Source organism: Prunus avium, chromosome 6 (genome assembly GCF_965620075.1).
Source record: "Prunus avium chromosome 6, drPruAviu1.hap1.1, whole genome shotgun sequence".
NCBI classification, from domain to species: Eukaryota; Viridiplantae; Streptophyta; class Magnoliopsida; order Rosales; family Rosaceae; genus Prunus; species Prunus avium.
The window spans coordinates 1,297,333-1,322,232 of record NC_142289.1 but is presented as its reverse complement, the minus strand read 5'-3'; the positions used below and the strand labels follow the sequence as shown (position 1 = coordinate 1,322,232).

The window sequence follows — 24,900 nt, the reverse complement described above, 5'->3', positions numbered from 1 at the left end:
TTTTTTTCAAATTTGCTGAATCAGTATTGAAGAGAGAGTTTATTGGGCGGAAAGAGTAGAAAATGACATCTTCTATCAAAAAGCTGGTCGCATTTTCTCTCAATTTGGTTCACTTTTTATTTTTTTATTTTTTTATGAAAAAGAGTTTAGGGAGAAAGGACGTTATCCCTTCCATCATCGCTAGGGCATACCAAGGTCTTTTTGAGGACTTACAAAGTGAGTCTTAGCCTTTTTTTTAGTTTTTACAGATTATCCACCAAGAGAATTGTTGACAACGGGACTCAAACTTAAGCCTGAATAGTGAAGTTAACGATCCTTACCAACTCAACCAACCATCGTTGGCTCAATTTGGTTCACTCTAAACACAAGACAAAAAGGTGAAACTTGAGAGATAAATAAATAATAAAAACATTCTTTTTCTTTTTTTATTTGTTGGGCAAGATCCCACAATCTAGTCCTACACCAACAATTGATTGGACGGCAAAGTTGGAGTTTCCCCAACAAAACAACATTGGGCTTTAACCATATTTGGACCCCTTGGCCCATTTACCCGTAAGGAAATTTAGGGCTCTCTGATATTGATCAAAACAGTTAGCGCTAATCGTCTAGGGTTTCAAAAGTTTCAGCCATGATCGGTAAGTGACCCTACAATTGACCAAATTCTTTGTATTTGCGAGTCTTGGGTTTGAGCTTTGATTTGCTTTAGTTTCTGAACACTTGAGTTAGAAAATTATGATTCTTTTTATTTTGTATCTTAAAATTATGGTTATTGTATGCTCGTTGAAGTTATGGAAGGTGTAGGATTGTCAGTTGTGGACTTGAAATGGAACTTCTGCCCAGAAAACTAGAGAAAAATAAAACTTTTAGTACTAGAAATTACTGTTTAAAATCTCATAAACCTTGGTGAAATTTAAGCCTGAAAACTGATGGAAACGATTTACTAGCGGAAAAATAAGAAAATTTGACTAAAGATTTTTTTTTTCCTTTGTTTTGGGGGGTGGGTGGTGGGGATTAGGGATTATGTGTATTTGATTGTTTGTTTTTGAATATGCTAGGATTATGGCCATAGGAATGGGAATGGTAACTAGTTCCAACGCAAGCAACAAGCATTCTGGTGCCTGGAGAAGATTTGCAGCCATTGCACTCATACAGTCCCTTCTGGCTGGGTGATGTTCCAACTCATATACAAGTATGACTTTCTTTTTCTAGGTTAGCAATGATGTAACACCTATAAGTGAGGGTGTGGTGTTGGATTTAAGATATAATTATTCTTCTTGGGCTTGATGACTCTAGAAACTGCATTATTGCTGGCCATTCGGCTCATGAAAAGATCTGGTTTCTCAAGAAAAAGTGCTTATTAATGCTATCATCATGGTAATAGCTAAATGTGGTTTAGGAATGATTTTTCTTATTTTAACTCTTCATTTTAAGATGTATGTGTTTTTCCTTATCGACAGAAAGCAATTAATATCCATAAGAAAAAATTATGATTGGATATTTAGTTTGATTCTGTTGAATATTAAACAGAAGTATATCATTCCTGAAATACTGTGTGATAGTTGTTCACAGACAGTGAGTATTTGAGTATTTGCTGTATTTTTCTCCATGTACCAATATTGTCGAGGCATCCGCCTCTTGAGTTCAACTTCAACGAGCGGGAGAATCCACTGGGATCCAACTGTTGCCCTCAAACTCAATCACCCAACTCTTATATTGCTCGAAAAATGCAGGACAAGGTACCATTTCAAACAGATTTTGGGGCAGATGATGAGGACCTGTCTAATTGGTCAGACATTTCCCATGAGCAGGCTTCTCACATTCTCAGCCATCTCACACCCTGATAATTTAGACATGGCTATCCTTCTTTTCATTCACTATACTCCTAATCCCAATCTTTACATTTATAATTCTATGATTTCTGCTTTATCTTTCTCTAAAAGCCAACCGTTTGCCCTATACAATTCCATGCTCCACTCTGGTATATGCCCAGATAAACACACCCTTCTTTACTTACTCCAAACGTCCACATGCATATCAGAGGCAAAGCAGCTCCACAGCCATGCCGTTGTTACAGGTTTGTTGTCACATGGATACCTGCAGAACACCCTCACCAAGATATATCTGGAAAAAGGACAAATGGGGCTTGCTTGCCAGGTTTTCCGTGATGTGCCAACACCAGATCCAGTCTTATTCAATATCATGATTGTTGGTTATGCCAAGATGGGATATTGTTCAGAAGCTCTTCAACTGTTCTATGAAATGGTGGGTTTGGGTCTTAAGCCTGACGAGTTTACCATTTTAGGACTTCTTATATCTTGTGGACTATTAGGAGATTCCCGACTGGGAATGTCTGTTCATGCATGGATTGAGAGGAGGAAAGCCATCACTTCTTCAAATTTGATCTTGGGTAATGCTCTTTTAGACATGTATGTGAAATGGAATAAACTGGAGCTTGCTCAAAGTATCTTTAATGCTTTAGTGGAGAAGGATATCGTGTCATGGAACACCATGACTGCAGGATATGCCAAGGTTGGCAAATTAGAACTTGCCCACACTTATTTCAAGCAAATGCCTAGAAGAGATCTTGTTTCTTGGAATTCATTAATTGCTGGCTATGCCAAGAAGGGTGATTACACGATGGCAGTGAAGGTATTCAACAACATGATTGGGGTGAATGTGAGGCCTGACAATATCACTCTGGTTAATTTGGTCTCTGCTGCAGCAGAAATTGGAGCACTAGACCAAGGAAAACAGATTCATGGCTTGATTGTGAGGATGCAGTTGAAAATAGATGTATTTTTGGGTTCAGCATTAATAGACATGTACTGCAAGGCTGGAAGTATTGAAAGAGCCTTCATGGTCTTCAGGGGACTGACAGAGAAAGATGTTACCATATGGACGACAATGATCACTGGACTTGGATTCCATGGTTACGGAAACAAATCTCTGGATCTGTTTTCTGAGATGCAGAGAGTTTTATTGCCAAATGGGGTGACTCTTGTTGCAGTTCTTACAGCTTGTAGTCATAGTGGACTTGTGGATGAAGGGCTAAATATATTCAACAATATGAAGAAAATTTTTGATATCGAACCGGGAGTTGAGCACTATGGGTGTCTAGTGGATCTTTTATGTCGATCAGGGAGATTGGTAGAGGCCAAAGATGTGATTGAAAAGATGCCGATGAAGCCAAGTCGAAACATCTGGGGAGCAATGCTGAGTGCTTGTAGAGCTCATGGAGACATGGAACTAGCTGAAATAGCTTCAGCAGAGCTACTCAAGTTAGAGCCTGAGAAAGAGGGAGGATACATTTTGATGTCTAATATGTATGCTGCTTGTGGGAGGTGGAGCTACTCAGATAAGATTAGAGAAATAATGGAAATCAGGGGAGTGAAGAAGACCGCAGGTTGCAGTAGTGTAATTGTTGATGGAGTTATCCATGACTTTGTTGTTGCAGATAAACGGCATCCAGGATGGGTCGACATCTTTCTTGTTTTGCACTGTCTGAAAAGTGAAATGAAGTTGGACGCTGATCTCTTGACAATGTTGCTGGAACCATGTTGATTTTAGACTTTGGGGAGCCTTATTTTTTATATTGATGTAGAGATTGCATTGCATATTTCTAGTTATGTAAATATCAAATTCTTGTGTGCTATCATTTGTTGAATCGTACATATTCTTCTGCCTATTCTCTATGTTCTTTTCTGGAGAATTGTCCTTCAGCGGGAGCATTAAGATTCTGCATTTTTATTATATCATCCCATTCGTATAGTGTAATTTACTACAGTAACTGTAAAAAAAGTTCTAAAAGAACACAGCAGTAGTGAAGAGTTTCATTTTCTTGGACAGTTGAGAACTAAGCTCTACTCCAGCGGAAACAAAATGTTTACAAAGTATATCCAATTAAGCCTGATCTGTACAACAACAATACCCCTTATCTTCAAATTAGCAGAAAATATCCAAAATATTGTACACCCTAGTATCAGAAGATCCAAATATAAAAATATATAAAAGGTCCCCTCACACCATCGATCTCTCTGTTAGTTCTGCAAGTGCATTCCTAAAGGCAGCCATCTCCTCGTCAACTCTGCAATCACCATTTAAGCATCACCTCAACACACATCTTGTGGCCAGATTTGCTCTCCTCCCTGATACAAGTTTCTCCTGCAACTAATTGGGAGATCCGAAAAAATGGAATGGAATATGAGCCATGATCAATCCACGTAAACTCATTGAGATTAATCTCAAATGAAATTTTACTAAAAAATTTCTCTGAGTGACCAAATCAATCATGTCGCCCCCGAGCTTGCACTAACCCCACCACCGTCCCTCAACCCTTGAAGCCACATATGTAGTGTTCTTTGCACGCAGTCCGCAACAATTCTTAACCTTCCTTGACTGCTGTCTCCTCCGGAACTACCATTAAGTTCCACAATTCGAGCAACCTTATGTTTACATTTTTCCCAATCATCAATGCGCAACCAGCAAGCCCGACCTCCATGGCTTCCTTCCATGCCAAGAAAGGACACATTAGGATTTTCACCAAATGCATATCTCAACCTCACTGAGACACAGTATGGCAACCATGCTGCACCACCAGCAGCATTTATGTGAGGTATGTGAGCAGGATCAAGAACAAGAGTCAGTGCAAAATCTACAGAGTTATGAGGCCGATCATAATGGATATTGCTTTTGGCAACAGATGAATTATCTGAGTTCTCATCCAGACTCGAGCCAGCATGATTTTCAAGGCATAATTCAATACGGGGTTTTTGAGCAGGTGCTCCATCTCCCCCTTGCGCCTGGGCGAGTCCTTTTTTCCATGCTATTAATTTCAAGAATTCTCGTAGAACTGATATGGGTAAGGTGAGAAGAGTGATGAATGACGCCACACGAGAAGCATCATAAGGCTCTGACGCAACGCGTCGACTGAAGTAGTCACATATCTCTCCTATTTCAGATGGAGATAATTCCTCTTGAGCAGTAGTTGAATTTGGCTGCTGTTGCTGTTGCTGTTGCTGCTGCTGATGATGGAATCGTTTCACACTCAGTACTTGAAGAAGGAGTTGAACTCTGTGAACACTTACTGCAAATACATACCCACTGCAGAAACACAAGCAATCAGATAAACTCTCTGAGGGCCACATAATTAACTGAAAATAATCTGGTACAGGTAGTAAACATAAAATCGGGATGGTTTTAATAAACATAAACAATTTGCATTTCCATCTCGTCTGGAAGTTTATTTATTTTTCTTTTTTTTTGGGCATCTTTTATATTGACTTTCTTTTTCATCATAAGATAAAAATGAGCATAAGTCATCATCAAAGAAACAAATAATGATTGGGTTAAAAAGCACTTACCCAACAAAGAAACGCAAGGCAGGCTGCTCCTGGTCTAAATTTAGAAGTGCACCTTCATTGTCTTTCAAAATTGACCCCAAAATCTCTTTCAAAAGATCCGGTAGCTGGGCAAATAGCCATAGAACCCCAAGGTACTTGAGAATACCTCTTAGCACCTTTTTAAGTGCAACTAGAGGAACCCAACCACCTCCATACCCCCCATCATCTCCAAGACCAATAATGGCTGTATTCAATTCACCTCTCACATGAGCAGGGACACCCGGACCGGGGGATCTACGTAAAGGCATCCCTGAGCTCACAACAGCCAAATTTGAAGACACAGGAGAAGCATTTCCAACACGGTTCAAAACAGCAACTTGGTTGCCTGTCCTAGACATTGCCGCAGAACCAGGGAGGTTAACCCTATTTCCATTTACAGCAGACAGTTGGGAACCTGAAGTTGGGTTTTGATTGATTGAACTTGCCAGTCCTGTCTGTTGACCAGCAGTGAAATTAGTATCTAAACCATTCAATTCTTGAGCCACATGCTCCATAATAAATGGCCTAAACTGTGGGCAAGGTAATGACCCTCCAACTGAAGGACCCCCCTTCGGTGGTGTTGCTGGTTGCAACCAAACCTGATCTCCTGCAAAACAGCGCATGTCAACTGCAAAGTGCTTCCGATATATAATTCGTATCCAGTAGGGGCCGCGTAGCACAACAGAAACATCAATGGGCAACAGTGAGCTGGGTACGATGCCAGGTCCACCTCGGCCAGCAGCAGCTAACACTGCAGCCCCATGGAGGCTATGATTTGCAAGAGGCCCTGTAGCAGTAGATGAAACAGGGTTACCCATAGGGCCAGATGGGGACTGACTGGCATTTGTGGTTGAACTAGTTGGCATTAGACCTTGGGATGGTGACTGCCCCCCCAGTTTCGGAATGGAAGAGAGAACTGCTCCTCCAGGGACCCCTGGAATAGGACTAGCTCTTGCAGGTCGTGTTGCAGCTGCAAGAGCATGTAAGGGACCAGCAGTGAGGCGAATGCAGTCCAAAAGTGATGCAACTTCAGCTCCATTTATGAAATCTTCCAGAAACTGTAGAGAACAGAAAAGGCTATCTTCATGAATGCAAATATTTATAAACAGAAACAAATTGGGGGAAAAGTATAAAGTTAAACCCATGATATACAAACCAAAGACATAATAAATCTATGTTGCCCGAATGCATCTGTCAAAATCTAATTTGAAAAGAATTTGGTCATACAATTTGACGTCATCCTTGGTAAAGCAACTTCAATATAATTATGCATTTCAGTCTTTTATACTTTTTCTACTGTTATGAAAAGCTTTGAAAGGCACTGGGCAAAATTCTAATCCAATTTCTCGGAACTTTTGCATGGCAACACCAGAAAAAAAAAATTGAAAATTATATTTTGAAATCTTAAGAAAAAGGGCTTCTATTAATTTCATAAAAAATGGCAGGGTCAGGCACAACAACTGGAGAGAACAAGTGCAGAGGACGCATTCAGGACTCAATTTCACATAAACTAAACTTAAGATTAATAAACATGAGGTTACACCAAATATCAATCATTAAAATTGCTAAAAGAAATAACAAAATAATTAGAAAAATGTGAATGTACCTTGGTATGCGGCCAAAGTTGGTCAGGAGATACATGCATAGTACAACCTTCTTTGCCTGATTCCCACTCGACAACAAAGCGAGCTAGGACACCTGATCCAAAACTGAACCACAGACTCATAAGTCCAACTGCCTCAATTCTAAATGCCCTTCGCATTTGTTCAGATAGTCTATCAGCTGCCTCAAAGGAACCTTTGACTCCTGGTGCTTTAAAATCAGAGTGTGTATTACTTTCTTCTGGCTTCTCATCTGCTCTTACTCCAAGCAATTTCCGCATACCAAGGGCGAACATTCTTGCATTGGAAAGTCTTTGAATGTCTGCCACTAACTTCTTAATACTATCAGCCTCCACAGACTGATAACTGAGAACAACACCTTCCGGATCATAACGAATATGAGAGTCTATGTCCGATGTATTCGCAATTCGAACACCAGAACCCCAAGGTGTACCATTGCTTCCTTTCTGAAGCTCCCACAAATCTCTGAAGTGTTGGTCATTTATTTTGACATCCCAATATATGCTTCCAGGTCTGCCAAGTCGCAAGCATAAATGTTGCCACGAATCACCTCTGGCAAATGGAAGTCGGAACCATATGTTGGAAGATATACTTCTTAGACCCACTTCTTCAACATAAGGGATGTCCAGAGCCCCCATCTGGCTAGTTAGTCTGGCATGCTTAATACCAAGTGAGCAGTGCCTGACCACATGAAGAAGAGCTGAAACATAAATGCTCGAAGGTGCATTTCCCTTATTAGCTTCAGATATAAGATCCCCATAACTGTATACTTCGGATTTTGAAATTATATCCCTTGGCATAAGCATCTGTGACGAAGACTGCTGAGGACGAGCTACTTCAGAAATCTTCCTCCTCCTACAAAATCCTGAATTGGCTTCCGCACATTGAAGTGATGGGATTAAATTCAACATATCTGAAAGTGTACGTTTGCGAGGTTTTCTATTTGAAACATCTTGATTAGGACTATGACATACTCCAGAGTCTGGTGCCAGGGCTGGAAGGACCAAAAAAAAAAAAAGATTTTTTTCTATCAATGTAAGACTAAGTAAAAAGTATAAATAGTACTAAATTTATAAGTATAATGCATTTATCCCACTTAATAAAGGCATCACAGATAAAGCATCTTACATCCAGGAGTTGTTGCACATGAATTTAATCCGACAACTCTGAAAGATCCAGTTATAGGCCCATTGGGTCTCACACCTGGCCCAGAGATTCGGGGGCCAGTGGACCGAGTTGGAGATAATATTTGGGATGATCTATTCCCATATAGTGCACCCTTTGAAGTATCATTCAGAAATCTCAGCTGATCTTCATCCATTGAAGTACAAGAGCCATACTCAACTGACTGTGGAGACCTAAGAGAAGCCAAATCCTGATCAGACTTTGAAATTGGTATTTTCTTCACGGAGGCACTCCTTCCTGGGCCAGAAGATAGAGAACCAAGAGAAGCTGACTGTATGGGGCCCTTCAAATTATTTGATGAATATAAGGACCCATTATAATGGGTGGCCATACTAGAAACATTCGCAGAATTATTTAGCTGTGATAGCTGCATACCTCCCTCCCATTTAGGAGAGGCACTTCCAGCTTTAATGGTGTGAAGATTCATCGGACCAGAACCAAAATGAGAAGCAGGAGATGCGTTAAGCAATGAAGAGACATTCGGAATAGAATAAGAAGGTACAGATAACCCTTTCTCCAATTCAAATACTTCGTCAACAACAGAAGAAAAACTCGATGGTGCACAACCTGCAATTGGCATAGAACCTCCATGGCTGATATCTGAAAGAAGGCCATTTTCAGAAGACCGATTAGAACCCCCAGCACTAGGGCAAAAGGAATGTAGTTTTCCCCAGTCAAGCAAGCTTAAATTCATATCATCCTCATGCATCTGCATCTGGCTAACATCAATTTTCTTGATCCGTATCACATGGTTTAGATCATGACAAGAATCAGCTTTTCCAGATGGACCTGGCTGAGTCTCAAGCAATTTAAATAGGGGCTTAAAGTCCTTATCAAGTTGCATCAGCAGGAAATAAGAGTTCCCACAATCAGGAAACCCCATTAGCAACTCAGTTGAACCATTCAAAATGTTCTTTGGAACTTTAACTGCAGGAAAACCATGTTCATATACCTGCAAAAATAGAATGTGTTATCTCATGGACATTAAGCGAATCCATGCATAATCCTCAACAATCCAAAAAGGTAACACCCAGTGATTTTTTTTTCTTGGAAAAATTTCATAAGGAGAAGAAAGGGAATGCTTACCTCAAGGCCTAGAAACCTGCCAATAGATGCAAATAAGTGCAAAATACTTTTACTTCTCAAGTTGATGAAAACTTCAGCTGCAGTCATACTTCCTTGATTTAAAGCATCTTCACATTCAGACAAAAATTCCGGTGAAGCAAGAATATTTGGGGAGGACTGAAGACGAAAGCGGCCATTCCTGCAAGTCAAAGATGCTAATAAGACACCATTCTAAAGCGTCTACATAAGAATACCAAAGTTGCGTCCTAAAGAACAACCAAGTATGTCCTGAGTTTCTTAAAATCAGAAAAATCCTAAAAAGTACATCAAGAACGTGTTCCAATGTCTAGCCAGAAGCAATATTGGCTGTAAGAACAGTTTTCTCTGTTCATCTAAGTCCCTTGGCAAGTCATAATTCATATTATCCTGTAATAATGTACCGATAACAATATAAGCAAATAAGGATACCTTATATTTATGCCCAGGGTAAAAAATGATGAGCCATAGGCACGCACACGTAATACTTCCTGCCCTTCATATTCTCTGACATTGGACTTGTCATCTTTCTGCACACAGAAATTCATGGAATCAAAATATGAAGAAAATGAACCCCAAAAAATACACATGCATGAAAAACATAGAAATTTAACAAGAAAAAAAAAGAACCAGAAACAAGTAACAAGAAAAAGTGAAACAACCTTTTTATGGTCAACATCCGCATCTTCCACATGGGACTCAAGAGAAACATCCCCTTTACCTCGGTAGATTTGAGCATTCTTCCCCAGATCTTTTTGAATTTCAAGCAGACGAGTATATCTATTACAGCATATGGCTCTCAGAAGCAACTTCTCAACATCAATACAGTTTTGGTCAAGAGATATTTCTGCCTCCTTTCCAGTTAATGGATCTATGACAAATGTGCTATGAAGACACTTTATCTGCAGATCTGGTCCTGGTTCAATTTTTATAGACGGGCATGATGCTGAATCAGAAATACCATTGTTTTTATCAAAATCTAACCAGTATAGAATTTTTAACCCTGGCGTTCGTAGACCAGATGAATCATTTTCTCCATCTTGATTTAATTGCGCAGAGGCAGAACTTCCTCCATGACTTGTACTCCCATCAGATATGAGCTCAAACCGAATTGCATCTTTCCATCTCCCTTGCCGAAGAGCCTGTACTTGCCTTATGACAGTGTCCATTACGAGTGCAACACAAAGCTCATGTAGAACTGAGTATAATGTCATGAACGGATTTTCTGCAGCAGCCATTCTTCGCTCTAAATCATCCCCAAGAGCATGCCGGCGTGATTCTTCAATTTTTACAAGTCCACATCTCTCACCAACAAGCAGTTCTAGATGCAATATTCTCCACATTGATAGGTGCCCTCGGTAGCCTAGTGTCACTAAAACCTTGAATTCCCCATTGACACGAAGCACTGCTGTACCATCAGAGACTTTAACCTCAGAAATTTCTTTTGGGAGTGACACTTCAAGTAATTTAGATCGCACAAGTGTGTCCAGCTTTTTCAAAGCCGGCTTTTGCTTATCCTCGCTTAGTGAACTCTGAACGCCCACATCTTCTACACATTTTGGCAGACGCTGATATGACCCTGTTAGGAGGATATCAATTGCAGATGGAACATCATAAACAGGAGCACAAGCTTGCTGCAGCCCTTCATGCATGAAAAACAATGAATCTGCAGCTTGAGTGAAACAGGTATCATGACTTGAAAGAGTGGAGGAGAGTTGCTGGCAGTATTGTATTAACGGGACCTGCAAATAGAAAGGCATGGATAACAAGTAAATATATACATATATATATATATATATATATATATATAAATTTATTGATTCCAAAATGAAATGTGCTAACAGGAATTCAACTGCATTTCAAGGAACATGAAGCATCAGAGACACTAAACTCTCCATATCAGCACAAGGTATGGTTCTTGGACCAACCAATGAGCACATCCATGGCATTGATTTTGACTTCAAAATTCAGAAACTACTCTATACCTAGGGTAAAATTACTAGTTCTTTTTCACAAGCTAATAAACTATCTAGTTTTTTTTTTTTTTGTTGTTAACCATCTAAAGACAAACAAACATGCACTGTCAAATCATCTTGCACATCCCACAATGGAGAAAACAACAAATAACACCCAAATCCAATTTTTCCTTTCCTACCAAAACAAAAACCCTAAATTCCCATTAGTCAAACCCAAATAGTAATGAGACATAAACGCATTATGCAATACCTATTGCGCGACTAATCAACCCCCATAAACCCTCCAGCTTGAGCACCAATAGCTATATACATTTTAAGGTAGTGGTAAATCTATACTTTCCTAGCCGAAAGCCCCTAAATTGACATTATTTTCCACCACAAATTGAAAAATAAGATGTATAATTTCCGCCCCCAATTTGACCACCAAATCAAAACCCTGAACCCTCAAGGAGAAAAAGAAACACCAAAACCTTAAAAACCTCCAAATAGAAAACAAAAACAAACAAAAAAATCAGCATAATCCTACATTTTTTTAAGCTTGAATTGTTTTGAACGAAACCGAAATCTATTTCCTAACCCCAAAAGAAAAAAAACTTTAACTTACATTACAAGTTTCTAAGAGAAAGAGACTAGGAGCCCTTGAAAAAACCGAATTCATATAGTCCAAACAAAAACAACCCCAAAGTAACATTATTTAACGCAGAATTCATAAAAGAGGGCCCAAAATGTATAATTTCCACTCCCAATTGGACACCAAATAAAAACCCCATAATAGATGGGTGAGTGAGCGAGTAAAATGACGAGACCTGTTGACACCACTTGGCGAGGACATTGAGTCGGAGCATGCGTTGCTGGGTCTTGGCCAAGTACTTGAGCAGTCCAATCTTTTTATCGGTATCGGACTGGTCCGGTGCCGCCTTCGATTTCTCGACGAGCTCCTTCAGCGAGAGGAAAGATTCCTCGGCGGTACGGTTCACCAGGGTCGAGAACTCCACCGTCTGTTGCCCTAGCTCTGACGCCATTCTTTTGCTTCAGAATTAAGAAATAAGATTAGGGTTAAAAGATCCCTTTCTACTGTAATTGATCACGCGCATATGGAGATTAGGGTTTCAGTGAGAGAGAGAGAGAAGGAAGCTCCGATGCTCTTTCAGCTCTCTCTCCATAATATGTGTGGGTTGTGTTCGTCACGCTTATGAATTCTGATTTTCGAAAGCTTTTTACTTTAAAAACTGAGTTTCTAGAGAGAGAGAAAAAGAGAGGAGGTGAAAAGACATTGGTGATTGATTTTGCTTTGCACTGATTGGTTCACCGAGTATTAATTAATACGAATATCTGTCTCGTGGCAATGAAGGATGAATAAGTAAAAGATGCTTTTCTTTTCTTTTCCTTTTTAATGGTTTAGTGTGTGTCTGCGTTCCTTCGTTTGTCTCTCTAAACATGCTAGTTAATTCATCTTTAAACCTACTTTCATATTTGGAGAAAAACAATTTGTCGCGTTGTTTTGCTCTTTCTTGCAACGTGGCAAGAGTTGAGTGAGAAAATATTAGTAGAACAAACTTTCATATTTGGAGGAAATCTTAATCATCTTTAGACTAGATTGTTATGTTACTTAGGGCTCGTTTGGGACTGCTTATTTAGGAAGCATTTATGCTTATAAGTGCTTCTAATAAAAGTGTTTTTATTATAAAGTTGTTGAAAATTTTATAAAAAAATCGAAGTACATCTTGGAAAAGCACTTGGGAGTGCTTACTGAATAAGCATATGACAGGTGTTTCTCCATAAAGCGCTTCTATGACCCAGAAGCACTTCTAAAATTTTCTGCCAAATGTTGTCAGAAGCGTTTTTGGTTGTCAGAAACGCTTTTTGTTATCAGAAAGCACTTTTAACCCTTCCAGAAGCACTCCCAAACGAACCTTTAGTATTGTCATGGGCAACAACATCAATGTCATATTTGAAATGCCATATAAAAAGTTTTAATACATATTTTTCCCATGTCTTCAACTATTTTTCTTTTGTTAATCTTGTAATTATATACGTACAAAGCCAATTTACTTTTAAAGTTTAAAGATTAAGCATTTTGGGTTTAAAATTTAGCATTCGAAAACAACGTAGTTTTAAGCGTAAGTATAAAGTCAATGCGAAGAAAATTAGAGGATCCGAACTTTTTTGTTATGTTCCAAAAATTATGTCATTCTAAGTAGTTTGAAATAAATACTGTATAAATAAGTTGTTGTGTAATAAGCCCAATTTATTTATATATAAAAATTAACTTGATGCTCTAAATCAAATTATGGAAAAGTATTTTAATGGTAGAATAACTATTCGGAACATGAAAAGGAAATTCAATATGCGTTCAACTTATTCGCAGCTATCTATATTATATGAGGTGTGTAATTGTCAGTCAATTCTAATGTGATACGCATATTGTTTGATTGAAGGGAGGGGGCAAGCTTTTTCTTTTTCCAAAATCAAATTGTTTGAACTGGTTTGTAATATAAACTTATGAAGCACAAATATTTGGGATCTGGTTCGGGCCGGCTGACCCTAGTTTCTTCTGCAAATTGGAAAAGGAAAAGTTGTGAAATGTGTACATATATAGATTGCTGAGACTTGTTTGTTTGACAGTGAGGAAGAGTAAGAAGGATTTTTCTTGTTAAGCTCATGGCCAAGTGGAGCACAGAATTTGCTAAGCTCATGGCTGGAGATTTCGATCTCAATCCTGAGTCAAAGCCTGCTCTCCCCGTTCCTGTTGATATGGATGAGTGGGAGATGGAGACGATTTTCCAGGCACCAGCTGGGTTAGCAAGCACTAGGAAGGGCAAGAAGGCCAAAAGGAAAGCCAGGGAGAAGCAGCTCCAAGAGGCCACAAGGTTTGCTTCCCTTCAGAAAACCAGAGAATTAAAGGCTGCTGGCATTGATGTTTTGCAGCAGCGAAAGACGAAATCGAAGCGAATAATAGACTACAATGCAGAAATCCCATTTCAGAGGAAGCCTCCTCAAGGCTTTTATGATATTACTGATTTCGACCAAAAAAGTTAATGAACAAAATTGCTCAAAGGCATGCAGAACATTTTTCTCATTGATGCAATACTCAAACTTTTTTGTTTTTTTCGTTTATCTTTTCTTTTCTTTGTACAACTCTTCTTTGAAGAGAACATGGCAAACTATACATGAAAATGTTTCCTTCTTCTTTCGAAAACTCCTTCCTTGTAAAAACTTTCTATCATTACAAACAACTCAACTAAGTTTCTGTTTCATTCAGCGAAAGCCCAAGCAAACAGCTGAATGTGTCCTTGATGGTCTTCATGTCATGACAGAATATATATTGATTTAAGTCTCTTCTTCTATTTGTTTAGTTGTTGATCAATCACAGCGCGCAGCCTAAGCCTTTAGCTTCTGAACCCTTCATGATTCTCAACCTCTTGCACGAAGTGATGAACATTCTGAACAGAAACAAACAACACCACATGATCAGATTTGAGTTTCTAAAGAAAGTAGCTAGAATAAATAAGAGAATTGATTAAGGAAAGAGATGAGCAGAGAACTTACTCCCATGGAACATCTCCAAGCAGCATCCAATCCCCATCTTTGTCTTCATATGTAGGCACAAATTCTGATCTGTTATTGTACCCCAATTCCTTCTCACAATAATCACCAACTTTGAACTTGAACATGTCTTCCAGGGCTTTAAGCAGCTCTGGATATCCTCTGTACACCTTCAGATCCATCTTTCTAAGATATGGAGCTCCATCCATGCTTATTTTCACATAAATCCCACAACCCTCCGCCTCTGTTTTCTTTGCTTGCAAGCAATTTTTCCGGTACGATCGCACTGGTGGCCACCCCACTACTTGCGCCCTGCAATATAATACCACATGCCATATTAGTTAACCTCAAAAATCTATCATCAACTATGCTCTGGAAGAAGAACATAATTAATTACACAACTTAATCATAATTAGAATCTATTTGTATGTGGCAGTTGCTTACTTGGTGGGAGGAGGCTGAGAAATTTGTTGGTCACATCTTTTGGCAGCTGAAGAATCCTTGTCTTCGTTCATGTCAGCTGGCAATGGTCTTTTGTTGCTCCTGCTGATTAAAGCACTAGAACATGTGTTATGCTCAGGCTCCTTGGTGCCTGGGAGGCCTAATCTAAGCTCTGTGGCTTCAAGGTTGAGATCCTGCTCAAACATTGCCATACCTTTTTTCTCTCTGTTTTCTGCAGCCAATCCTGACAAATATGGATTTCTGGATTTGTTCTTCTTCACAAGCTTTGACAATAACCAACCAAACCCCACGCTGAATTCTTCTCTATTGCGTTGATGAAGGCTAAAGAGAGGGAGATGTAGAAAAATATTGTGTGATATGCCAAATGAAGTTCAATGGTATTATATAGATACAAGTAGAGATAAAGTCATAAAGGCAAACGACATTTGTCTACGGAAACTAACAAAACTAAGTACACCCCCACCTTCTCTCGTTTGCGCGTGCATTCCACTTTACCTAAATTGTTTGACGAAATAATATTTTCATCATAATGGTAATAAGTTGCACAACCATTTTATACGCACGTGAATATGTAACTCTTCACAAACATATGGTAAACATGATTTAATTGAACAAATGGGAAAGTAGATATCACCCGCCATAAGATAGCGTGCAAGATGAAGCTTAGGCACCATGAATTTAGACATGGGCAGATATGGTGTTTGTGACATGAGCAGCACATTTGAGGCGGTTGCCCCTGTATATTGGGACAAGCTTGGGACAGAGCTTAGCCGCCCATATTGAAGACTTTTGATTTTTAAATCCAACGACCGAGATGAACGAATCGATTCCGCGGAAAGAGAGATCCAGAGGGGCTGGTGGGTGCATCCCATGTGAGGTTTGGGCCCACATGGGCTGTCGTTGATGGGCGAGGCAAGGTGTAATGGGTGTGGGCATGGCCCTTTAATTCGGCCAAAAGTTAGGGCAGGTTTACATGTGGGTATGGTCAAGCCTCATGAGCCCTTGCCTTGATGCCCTCCGTTTCTTTCGAGTCCAACGACATTACTTTTCATTTTCTTTGTTTTCAGCATCATCTTCTCAATATTCAAATTCACTGAAATTTAACAAAGAAAGTCAAAATTAATTATCATCATTTTTTATTATTTTTAAAACTCGTGTAGACATGAGTTAGGTCAATTGACTATGATAGTGAGTCTACATTTTGCAACAAAGTTCAAGTCCCATTGTCTGTAGATTAGATTAATTTATAGTACGAGTCCCTTTTCCCTCCTCTTTAGGGTTTTAGAGTTAGGTTCAATTATGTTGGCACCCGACCGAAAAGGGAACCATTTCCAATTCATCTTCATTTTTGCCTTATATAATGAATTTTTCAGTGTTTGTTTTATATCAACATTTTATGTACTCTGTTACTGCACTTTGATATGTAAGCTACTTTTGTTCACTTGTCAGCTGTGACCCAACAAACATGTTAGCATATATCAATTTCTAAAGTTTTTATTTATTTATTTAGTGTCTTGGAGTAATGGTAATGTAATTTAAATTATAAATGTTTTTACACAATCATCTTTATTAATTTAAATTATCTTTGTGGGATAGAATCATTATAATCATTGGATGCTGTGCTATGATATCACTTTCTCGTTCAACGTTTTGAAGGATTCATCGCTTTCTCATTAAATTCTTGGCAAGGTAGGAGGGGGACAATCCACTCGTGGCCCTCAACAAAGCCACGTTGGGGTTTTCGTTTTTCCCCTTTGCGTTTCATGTGAAGCTTATGATCAAAGATTGCTTCCAGAAAAAAGTAAAATGGACTTACTGCATAATGCTGTGTGTTTTGATTTTCATAATTATATTATATAGTGTGAAAATGAAGCTATCTTCTATCTCTACCGAGTAATCAATCCTCAAAACCTTCAGACACCCAATGAATATGAGTATTCGTGTTAACCCTCTCGCGTAATCGCTTGTACTAAATTAAAACCTGTGCTTGTTGTCTAATTAGAGTTTTTATTTAGGGATTTATTTATTTATTTTCTAAAAAAAGAAAGAAGAAGAATAAGTAGGGTAAATGTATACGAATATAAGATAACTGGCGTGGCGGATACCACAACAGTAACGTGGTTGTTGTTACGTTTGGCTCCACAGAAAATTTGCAGGGCGGTACGGACTGAAAACGGTACGGGAAAGATTAAGACCATGAAAGAAGATTAAAAAAATGCTATAATTCAGGCTTGAGCTATCAGCATCAGCCTATTAAATGAGGTGTCACACGTGTGGTGTCTTCTGTCCGGGTGAGAGATGGTGATGGATTGTGTGTGCTACTGGGTTTGCACACGTGTGGGGTCTAGGGTGTAGGATGCTGACAGTGGGCCATGGAGATTTGAAGTGAGAGATGGACCCACGCCACACGAGGGCTGACTGTAGACTGTGAACTGTGGACTGTGGATTGGTTGGCATGGGCCTTCTCTCTCTCTCTCTCTCTCTCTCTCTCTCTCTCTCTCTCGCTTTGTTTGGTGGTGAAGGTGAAAGGAAGGCAGGTCCTTGTCTTTGTTTGCTTTCTGAGTTTCTGTGTTTTGTCAGCTTTTATGAGAAAATTCAATTAAAAGATAGAGCAGTTTGTTCTTTGTTGGCCATGCATGGACCATCGATGCCGAGCCCATCCATCAATATCAATATCAACATGGCCATGTATATCACAAAAACTCGTGTGAAATTGAGATAGAATTGTTCTGTTATTCCCGACTAAGGAAAATATGGAAAGTGAAAAAGACATCAAGCCTGATATATCGTGATTAGTTGAGAATAACAAAACAATAATATCATCGTTCCACACAAGTATTTATCTTCTTCACACATCCATTTATATATGCACATTATTCTGCCCTCTTAAAATTTGTTATGATTTTTGAAATATTAGAATCTCTCGAGGATTTATTTTGTACTTTTGTTTTCTCCAAAAAGACTTGTGAAGTAGAATCATTGTATCATTACATGACGAAGGTATCTAGTTGGTTTATAATATAACTAGCAGAATTTTTTGTTGCGTATCTTTATTAATATTTTGTGACTGAATCTTATCAACAATGAAAATTTAGAATAATTTTTTCCTTAGCAGTAATAAAAAATAATTATTTACATTAACACCCTCCTTCCCCGAGGTTTTTGGTGTTTTCACAAAATTTATTTAGGTATCAAAAATTACACAAACGCCCCCTAAGGTTTCAATTTGTTTTCACAAAATCTCTTTTCGTTGATTGTTCGTTCAAAAATTCGTGATTTCATTGAAAAAGCACTTACGCAAATGACAAAACTAACCTCAATGAATTTATACGCAATCTAATCTAAAAGGTAAATTTTGTCATTTGAAGAATCTTTTTATTTAAACTCATTAATCTTCGGATGATAAATCAATGAAAATGAGTTTTGTGGGAACAATTTAAAATCCTAGGGGGTGTTTGTGTTATTTATAAAACGTTTTATGAAAAAATTCGAAAACCTCATAGAATGTTAGTGTAAATAGATAAGTTGTAAATTCTTGACATACACTAGTATGAGTGTCAATGAAGATTATAATTAGTTTCTTTATAATTAAGCAAACTCCAACCAATGAACAAACAACAAATCATCACTTTCAATCATTATGTATCTGTTCATGACAGATAAGGTGTTTTCTTTTAATTTTAAAATAAGATAATTGAACTAGTTTCCAAGTGTTAACCAAGTTCACACATATAAAGTCAGCAACAAAATTATGCATCCAAATGGAAAATGGGGTTGCAATTATTTCAACCTTAGACATGCGGCCTAGGAAAATGTCAGTATTACCCATTTACAATAGACCCTATCTACCAAAGTTGCTTTTCTTCTTTCTAATTTCGAAAATATTTAGAAACATAGGGTGAGTTTGGGTATTTATGAAGCCAAGTTTTTATTTTTATTTTTATCATATAGTACGAGGCTACGTGACATGACATGATAGCCCAAATAATACGAAGCTAGTCGACCTGATAAAAATGAAGTCTTTGTCAAGCAAATCCAAAAAAAGAAAAAAGAAAAAGTCCCATCCCATCTGGCAGTGGCATCTACTGTTGGTGGTTAGTGGGACCCAAACAGTCAGTGCCCCCTATCTAATTCTAAAATGGAATAAAAATTGCAGTGCGGCACATGCGATAGTTTCTCTCAGCCCGTAGTTGACTTTTTCTTCAGCGTTCCCTCTCTCTCTCTCTCTCTCTGCATTGTTTTCGCTGAAGCTTCATGCAAAGTTTTAATCAGAGCCATCCGCTTCATGAACTCAACATAATCAACGGGTTTGATCCGCTTCACATATATGCCAATTTGCCAAAACAACCTGGAAATATGTTGGAGATTTTTCTGCCTCTTTTGGTGAAATAAAAAAGCTGGACTCTCTATCTCTAGCCATGGGAAAGTGGGTGCTTTGATGTTCACCACACAAAGTGGACATTGATAAGATTTTGAGGTATGCAAATACTTATCCTAGCTAACATATATGCTGTAAAACACTATGCTACAAGGCTAGCTAGCTATTCAAAAGGGTTCCATCATCACGGACCACCACTATATATGCAATAATATTATTATTGACTGGTATATGTAAGTTACACCAGTTAGATAGGTCACTGAATCCGCCTTCTTATACCCAAATTCGAATCCCGATTCTCCTGAATGAAGTATTTTAAATTATACATGTTTTATGAAGTACTGCAATTTCTCTAGGTATGCAAATTGGGAAGCAAAATAATTCAAGGTACTGTTCATTTATTCCTGTTTTCTCCTTTTCGAGGACCTGAAAGCAAAAAGAAAGAAAAGTGTGGTGGGTGGGGAGGGTTAGGGTTAGATTTCAAAAGCGATATGGATAGAATTTCAAAAAGCCAGGGTCTATCGAGTTGAAGCACATCAACTTAATAAACAGTTTTTTTTTTGTTTTTTTGGGTACGTCTATATTTTTAATTTAACACTAATAACTCATGTGGTGGTAATGGAATTGCTTTGTATGAGTCTTCCCTTTCAATCTTACTTTAATTTGTTCATACCCACAATAAAGGTCAACATCACCTCACTTTAACCAGTTTTGGATGATAAAAGACGTATGAGGTTGGATTTAATTAGGAAAGCTTCAAACGCTGTCCCTTTTTTTCTTTTCTTTTCTCTGATGTTTAATGGTTTAATATACATCAATGATAATGTAGGAAGAATATGCTTGGTTTCTCCTCTTTTTATATGTTGTGTCTTAGTTACAACAAAAATAATAATTATAGTGGCCACAAATCTAATAAAGCTTCTCAATTCTTTTAAGTGAAGTCATCTTCAACTTTGATTCACTACGGTAGTGGTTTGGAATAAATGCTATTTTTCTAGGAAATGTCATGAGTTCGAGTCCTAGCATACGTGTAGTCAGTGGTGGAGCTAGGATTGCACATTAGAGGGGGCCCTTCACAAAAATTTTAAAAATAATTCGAATAGGAGCCCTCATTAATAATTTATCCATTTATTACAATCATAATTGTCTTGAATATCATATTTAACATGGTTGAATATTAATCTCATCATCTACACTATTAAAGACACAAAATGTAATAATTTATACTTCAACAGAGAGAAGAAATACAAAAAATGTTCATAAATCCCAATATTAAGATGCCCTACTTAGACATGTAAAATAGGAGAAAGGAAAATTTATAAAGCTTAAGTTAATCAAAAGAGGAAGAGAATGAGAAAAAAAAGAAGAAGAGTTTTTACTCCAAGAAGCAAACATATAGCAACACATATAAGTTAAAATGTGAGAAAATAAAAAATATGAGTGAGGGCCTGAGCCCACCCTGGTCCTTAGGTGGCTCCGCCACTGCGTATAGTGTCAAGTAAGTGTGAATTTAGTATGTTATCGTTACTCTCAATAGCAAAGTAATAGTCATCTTCAACATGAATGCCTAACGGAATTTTAAATGCACTATATATGCTTTGAGCCTAGGGTTAGTTTGATTCGATTATAAACAAAATTAATTACGAGGATGATTATCATTAGTTGTCCAAGGATCGAAAGACAGTTGCACTTTTTCATACTCGAGGAGGGAGGAGGGAGGAGGGAGGAGGGAGGAGGTAGGGCTAAAGCATAAAAGCATCTCCAGGGAGAATTGTCTCCTAAAAGAAAAAGGGACTAAACATTTTGTAATATTTTGTAAAGCTTGGCACAAGTTCTGAAAAAAACCAAAAAATAATGAATACTAAAAGTAGAGCAACTGTATAAAAGAGAGAGAGAGAGAGAGATAGAGATTTTAGAAATACAAAAAATAAGCTAAATAATAATGTTTTATTTTGGTGGGTTTATAAAGTTTAATTACTGTTAATGTTTTTAAAGTGTGGAAATGAATGATTAATTATTGGTGGAGGTGGAGCCCAAGGCGCCAAGGAAACAAATAAAAGGCGAACAGAGCCAAGTTGTCCTGTGTCCACTTGCCTTTACCACAATCATTCCAAACCTGACATCACCCGTGACATCAGTTTTCCGACAAGGCCCGAGCGATCCAGCAAACTGGACCCTCCACTTGGCAACATCTCCACCATCTAAAGCCCCCAAAAGATTCTAGACCAATACCATATATCTTCTCAGACAGGAGCTAATTTGGCCTTCTTCCAAAGTTGCACGTTTTCTATCTAGCGCTCCGCTTAAATTTGCACCCTCTTCACCAGCACATTATAACTAAGCAAGATCGAGAAAGCTACAGCCCATTCTAAACCAACAAAACAAAGGAAAAAAGGAGAAGAGAGAAAAACCCTAGAAGAAGAAGAAGAAGAAGAAGAAGGAAGTGACGAAGATGAGCAGCACGACGATGCGTACCGTGACTCGTGAAGAGCAGCATCAGAAATATAGCTTGATAAATTTTGAAGAGACTGAACTGCGCCTAGGGTTGCCTGGTGGAATAGCTAATCCTGGAAAGGATGGAGAAGCTGCCAAGAACAATGGGAAGAGAGGTTTCTCAGAAACTGTTGATTTAAAGCTCAATATCTCATCTCAAGATCAGTCAGCTGAACAGGATGATCAAGATCAACAACTACTGGAGTTGAAGAAGGAAAAGAATGCTGCTGCACCTGCTCCCAGTGCTAATGACCCATCTAAACCCCCTGCTTCCAAGTAAGTGATCTCTTTTTTCTTCTTAGATTTCATTTGAAGTACAAAGTTATGAAGTAATTACAACTCAAATTTGAACAGACGACGACTTCGAGTGCAGAATAATCTACAAGACCTTGGCGGTTTTAGTTTAGAAAAAAAGCACTTAGTTTGAAACAATATTTAATTTTTCCATTTCCATGGATACCATCCAGAAAAATAATTGATGTAGAGTATGGAGTGCGTATATTGTAATTTGTATTTAGGGTGGGTGTTTTGGAATGCTTGGGTTGGTTGTCGGGATGACCAAGGAAACGAACAAAACATATGGAATCTTATTAGCTTTTTTTCCTCAACCACAACCACCAAACAAGAATTAAGGAGAGCTCATCAAAAAGTAGAACAAGGTAGACTCATATACGCTATACGCTATTATTACAGGGCTCAAGTTGTGGGTTGGCCACCCGTCCGATCTTTCCGAAAAAACATCGTGACCGTCCAAAAGAAGAGCTCGGAGGAGGGTGAAAAGGGCAACAGCAATATCAGTGCAGCATTTGTTAAAGTAAGTATGGATGGGGCGCCCTATCTGCGTAAAGTTGACTTGAAGTTGTACAAGAGCTACCAAGAGCTGTCTACTGCCTTAGGCAAAATGTTCAGCTCCTTCACCATTGGTAATTTAATTAATTAATTAATTATTATTATTAATTATTGTTTAATTGTTAATTACTTTTGATAATATTTTGTTTAATTTTGGAATATTGAAGGTAACTGCGGGTCAGATGGAATGAAGGATTTCATGAACGAGAGCAAACTGATAGACCTTCTGAATGGTTCTGATTATGTGCCTACTTATGAGGACAAGGATGGAGATTGGATGCTTGTGGGGGATGTGCCATGGGGGTACTTAACTCATTAATCAAATTCAATATTATTTATTTTGTTAACTTTGAATATATATATCACTCATTTTGCTTTTGATATCACAGAATGTTTGTTGATTCATGCAAACGCTTGCGGATAATGAAAGGATCTGAGGCCATTGGACTTGGTTAGTACCTTCAAAATTAACTACACCATGTGTTATTACGACGCACAAACCAAGTTAATCCAACTTATGAAATTAATTAATTACAATTTGCAGCACCGAGGGCCGTGGAGAAGTGCAAGAACAGAAGTTGAAGTATTGGTTCCTTGGCATGGGCACAATCAAATGAAAGCAGACCGGCTCTAGAGGGATGGAGCACGAAGTTTGGATGTACCTGTGACTCTGTACCATGTTTTTATTTTATATATTTTTTTTGGTCCTTTGATGTTTTAAAATTATATGGAAGAATATATTCGGAGATTTGTTAGGGACAAGAAGTAATAATATATTATTGAAGATGTTCATAGTGGCTGGCTCATGTGCAACTTTCTTTATTGTCTATGCCCCTGTTTAATAATAATATTGCCAGTAATGTTTACTTGTCAACATTATTCTTATTCTCCCTAGTTTTTAATGGCTTCAAGTTCAACAATATTATGTCTTGTGATGATGAGATTCTCTGCATTTTAAATTATAATTCATTTTACATAGTTAATTGATCAGAAATATTATCTTAATTATATTTTAAGGACAACATTAGTTGATTTGACACATAAAAACATTATCTTCTACAGTTGTATTTATAATTTATTGGTTGATCAGAACTTGAGGAGATAATAAATAAGATCCATGAACCTTGTGATAAGGTGGAGCAGGATTCCATGTGGGTATTGTTGGTGGAATTTATTATTTTGATTGATTAATTATGTGTATCCCATAATTTAGTTAGACAGCAATTCGTACCAAACGAAAGCTGTCGAGTAAGATATGCAATTTTGATACAGGGAGGAGGAATGAGAAAACGTATGCAATTATAGTTAGGCATGGTGCTGTCAACGGAGTCTAGCTTACAAACTAGTGGTCTCAAATCAAAACCCTACATAAGGTATAGATATGGACCATTTCATATATATATATATATATATATATTCATGCACCTCTCGAGCCTTTGAAAGGAACCATCCCAGAAAAATCACAACAGGATATATGTGAATATAAAATGAAGCTAGTTAGCTATAGCTAGCAAGCTCGATCGTCAAAAACAAGAAGAGTAGTAAATTAGAGAAGAACATGCATGCATGAATAACACCCGCATAAAACTTGGGATTGGAGAAATTAATTTGCCCTTTCAAAGATGCCTAACGATGCAAATTTAAAGTCAACATTTTGATTATATATTCCTTCTCCGTATGGTAAGAGAATATCTTATCGCTTTATAAACATAAAACTAGGGATTTGCAAGTTGCAACAACATCTTCTTTCTTTTTCTCTCAAACTCCAACATGAAACTCGGGATTTGCAAAATTTGTCCTTTCCTTTCCAGGATTCTTTTATCTGTGTAATCTCATAAATACATTCTACTTTTGTTTCTTTAAATGTTGCATATGCTTTCTTGTTTGTTTGTCTGTGTAATCTGGATCGT

The 24,900-nt window shown here is 38.0% G+C and overlaps 4 protein-coding genes and 1 pseudogene across 4 annotated transcripts; 3 read left to right on the top strand and 2 right to left on the bottom strand.

Annotated features, from left to right (window-relative positions):
- Window positions 1–482: 482 nt before the first annotated feature.
- LOC110754284 (Tetratricopeptide repeat (TPR)-like superfamily protein) lies at window positions 483–4,174 on the top strand. The gene is made up of 2 exons (XM_021955335.2): window positions 483–635; window positions 1,056–4,174. The coding sequence occupies exon 2, from the start codon at window positions 1,606–1,608 to the stop codon at window positions 3,559–3,561; it is 1,956 nt and encodes a 651-aa protein (XP_021811027.2). The 5' UTR covers window positions 483–635; window positions 1,056–1,605; the 3' UTR covers window positions 3,562–4,174.
- On the bottom strand, window positions 3,819–12,544 carry SWP (RNA polymerase II transcription mediator). The gene is made up of 8 exons (XM_021955334.2): window positions 12,069–12,544; window positions 9,949–11,028; window positions 9,719–9,816; window positions 9,272–9,449; window positions 8,129–9,137; window positions 6,985–7,994; window positions 5,361–6,436; window positions 3,819–5,100 (listed from the first exon to the last, which is right to left on the bottom strand). The coding sequence occupies exons 1-8, from the start codon at window positions 12,282–12,284 to the stop codon at window positions 4,287–4,289; spliced, it is 5,481 nt and encodes a 1,826-aa protein (XP_021811026.2). The 5' UTR covers window positions 12,285–12,544; the 3' UTR covers window positions 3,819–4,286.
- A 1,379-nt stretch (window positions 12,545–13,923) lies between these two features.
- Window positions 13,924–14,301, top strand: LOC148293449 (uncharacterized; annotated as a pseudogene).
- On the bottom strand, window positions 14,298–15,629 carry LOC110754337 (auxin-induced protein 22B). The gene is made up of 3 exons (XM_021955395.2): window positions 15,253–15,629; window positions 14,812–15,120; window positions 14,298–14,705 (listed from the first exon to the last, which is right to left on the bottom strand). The coding sequence occupies exons 1-3, from the start codon at window positions 15,459–15,461 to the stop codon at window positions 14,630–14,632; spliced, it is 594 nt and encodes a 197-aa protein (XP_021811087.1). The 5' UTR covers window positions 15,462–15,629; the 3' UTR covers window positions 14,298–14,629.
- Window positions 15,630–21,905: 6,276 nt separating this feature from the next.
- Window positions 21,906–23,784, top strand: IAA16 (indoleacetic acid-induced protein 16). The gene is made up of 5 exons (XM_021955357.2): window positions 21,906–22,417; window positions 22,835–23,064; window positions 23,158–23,293; window positions 23,380–23,441; window positions 23,535–23,784. Exons 1-5 carry the CDS (start codon window positions 22,101–22,103, stop codon window positions 23,570–23,572), a joined length of 783 nt encoding a protein of 260 aa, XP_021811049.1. The 5' UTR covers window positions 21,906–22,100; the 3' UTR covers window positions 23,573–23,784.
- Window positions 23,785–24,900: the final 1,116 nt, after the last annotated feature.

Coding starts and splice junctions, on each gene's coding strand:
- LOC110754284 (XM_021955335.2), top strand. CDS start 1,606: ATGTACCAATATTGTCGAGGCATCCGCCTCTTGAGTTCAACTTCAACG.
- SWP (XM_021955334.2), bottom strand. CDS start 12,284: ATGGCGTCAGAGCTAGGGCAACAGACGGTGGAGTTCTCGACCCTGGTG. Junction 7,995..8,128: donor ATGTGCAACAACTCCTGGAT/GTAAGATGCTTT, acceptor TGGTCCTTCCAG/CCCTGGCACCAGACTCTGGA. Junction 5,101..5,360: donor GCCTTGCGTTTCTTTGTTGG/GTAAGTGCTTTT, acceptor GTGTTTCTGCAG/TGGGTATGTATTTGCAGTAA.
- LOC110754337 (XM_021955395.2), bottom strand. CDS start 15,461: ATGGCAATGTTTGAGCAGGATCTCAACCTTGAAGCCACAGAGCTTAGA. Junction 15,121..15,252: donor TCTCAGCCTCCTCCCACCAA/GTAAGCAACTGC, acceptor ATTATATTGCAG/GGCGCAAGTAGTGGGGTGGC. Junction 14,706..14,811: donor CTTGGAGATGTTCCATGGGA/GTAAGTTCTCTG, acceptor GTTTCTGTTCAG/AATGTTCATCACTTCGTGCA.
- IAA16 (XM_021955357.2), top strand. CDS start 22,101: ATGAGCAGCACGACGATGCGTACCGTGACTCGTGAAGAGCAGCATCAG. Junction 23,065..23,157: donor GTTCAGCTCCTTCACCATTG/GTAATTTAATTA, acceptor GGAATATTGAAG/GTAACTGCGGGTCAGATGGA. Junction 23,442..23,534: donor ATCTGAGGCCATTGGACTTG/GTTAGTACCTTC, acceptor TACAATTTGCAG/CACCGAGGGCCGTGGAGAAG.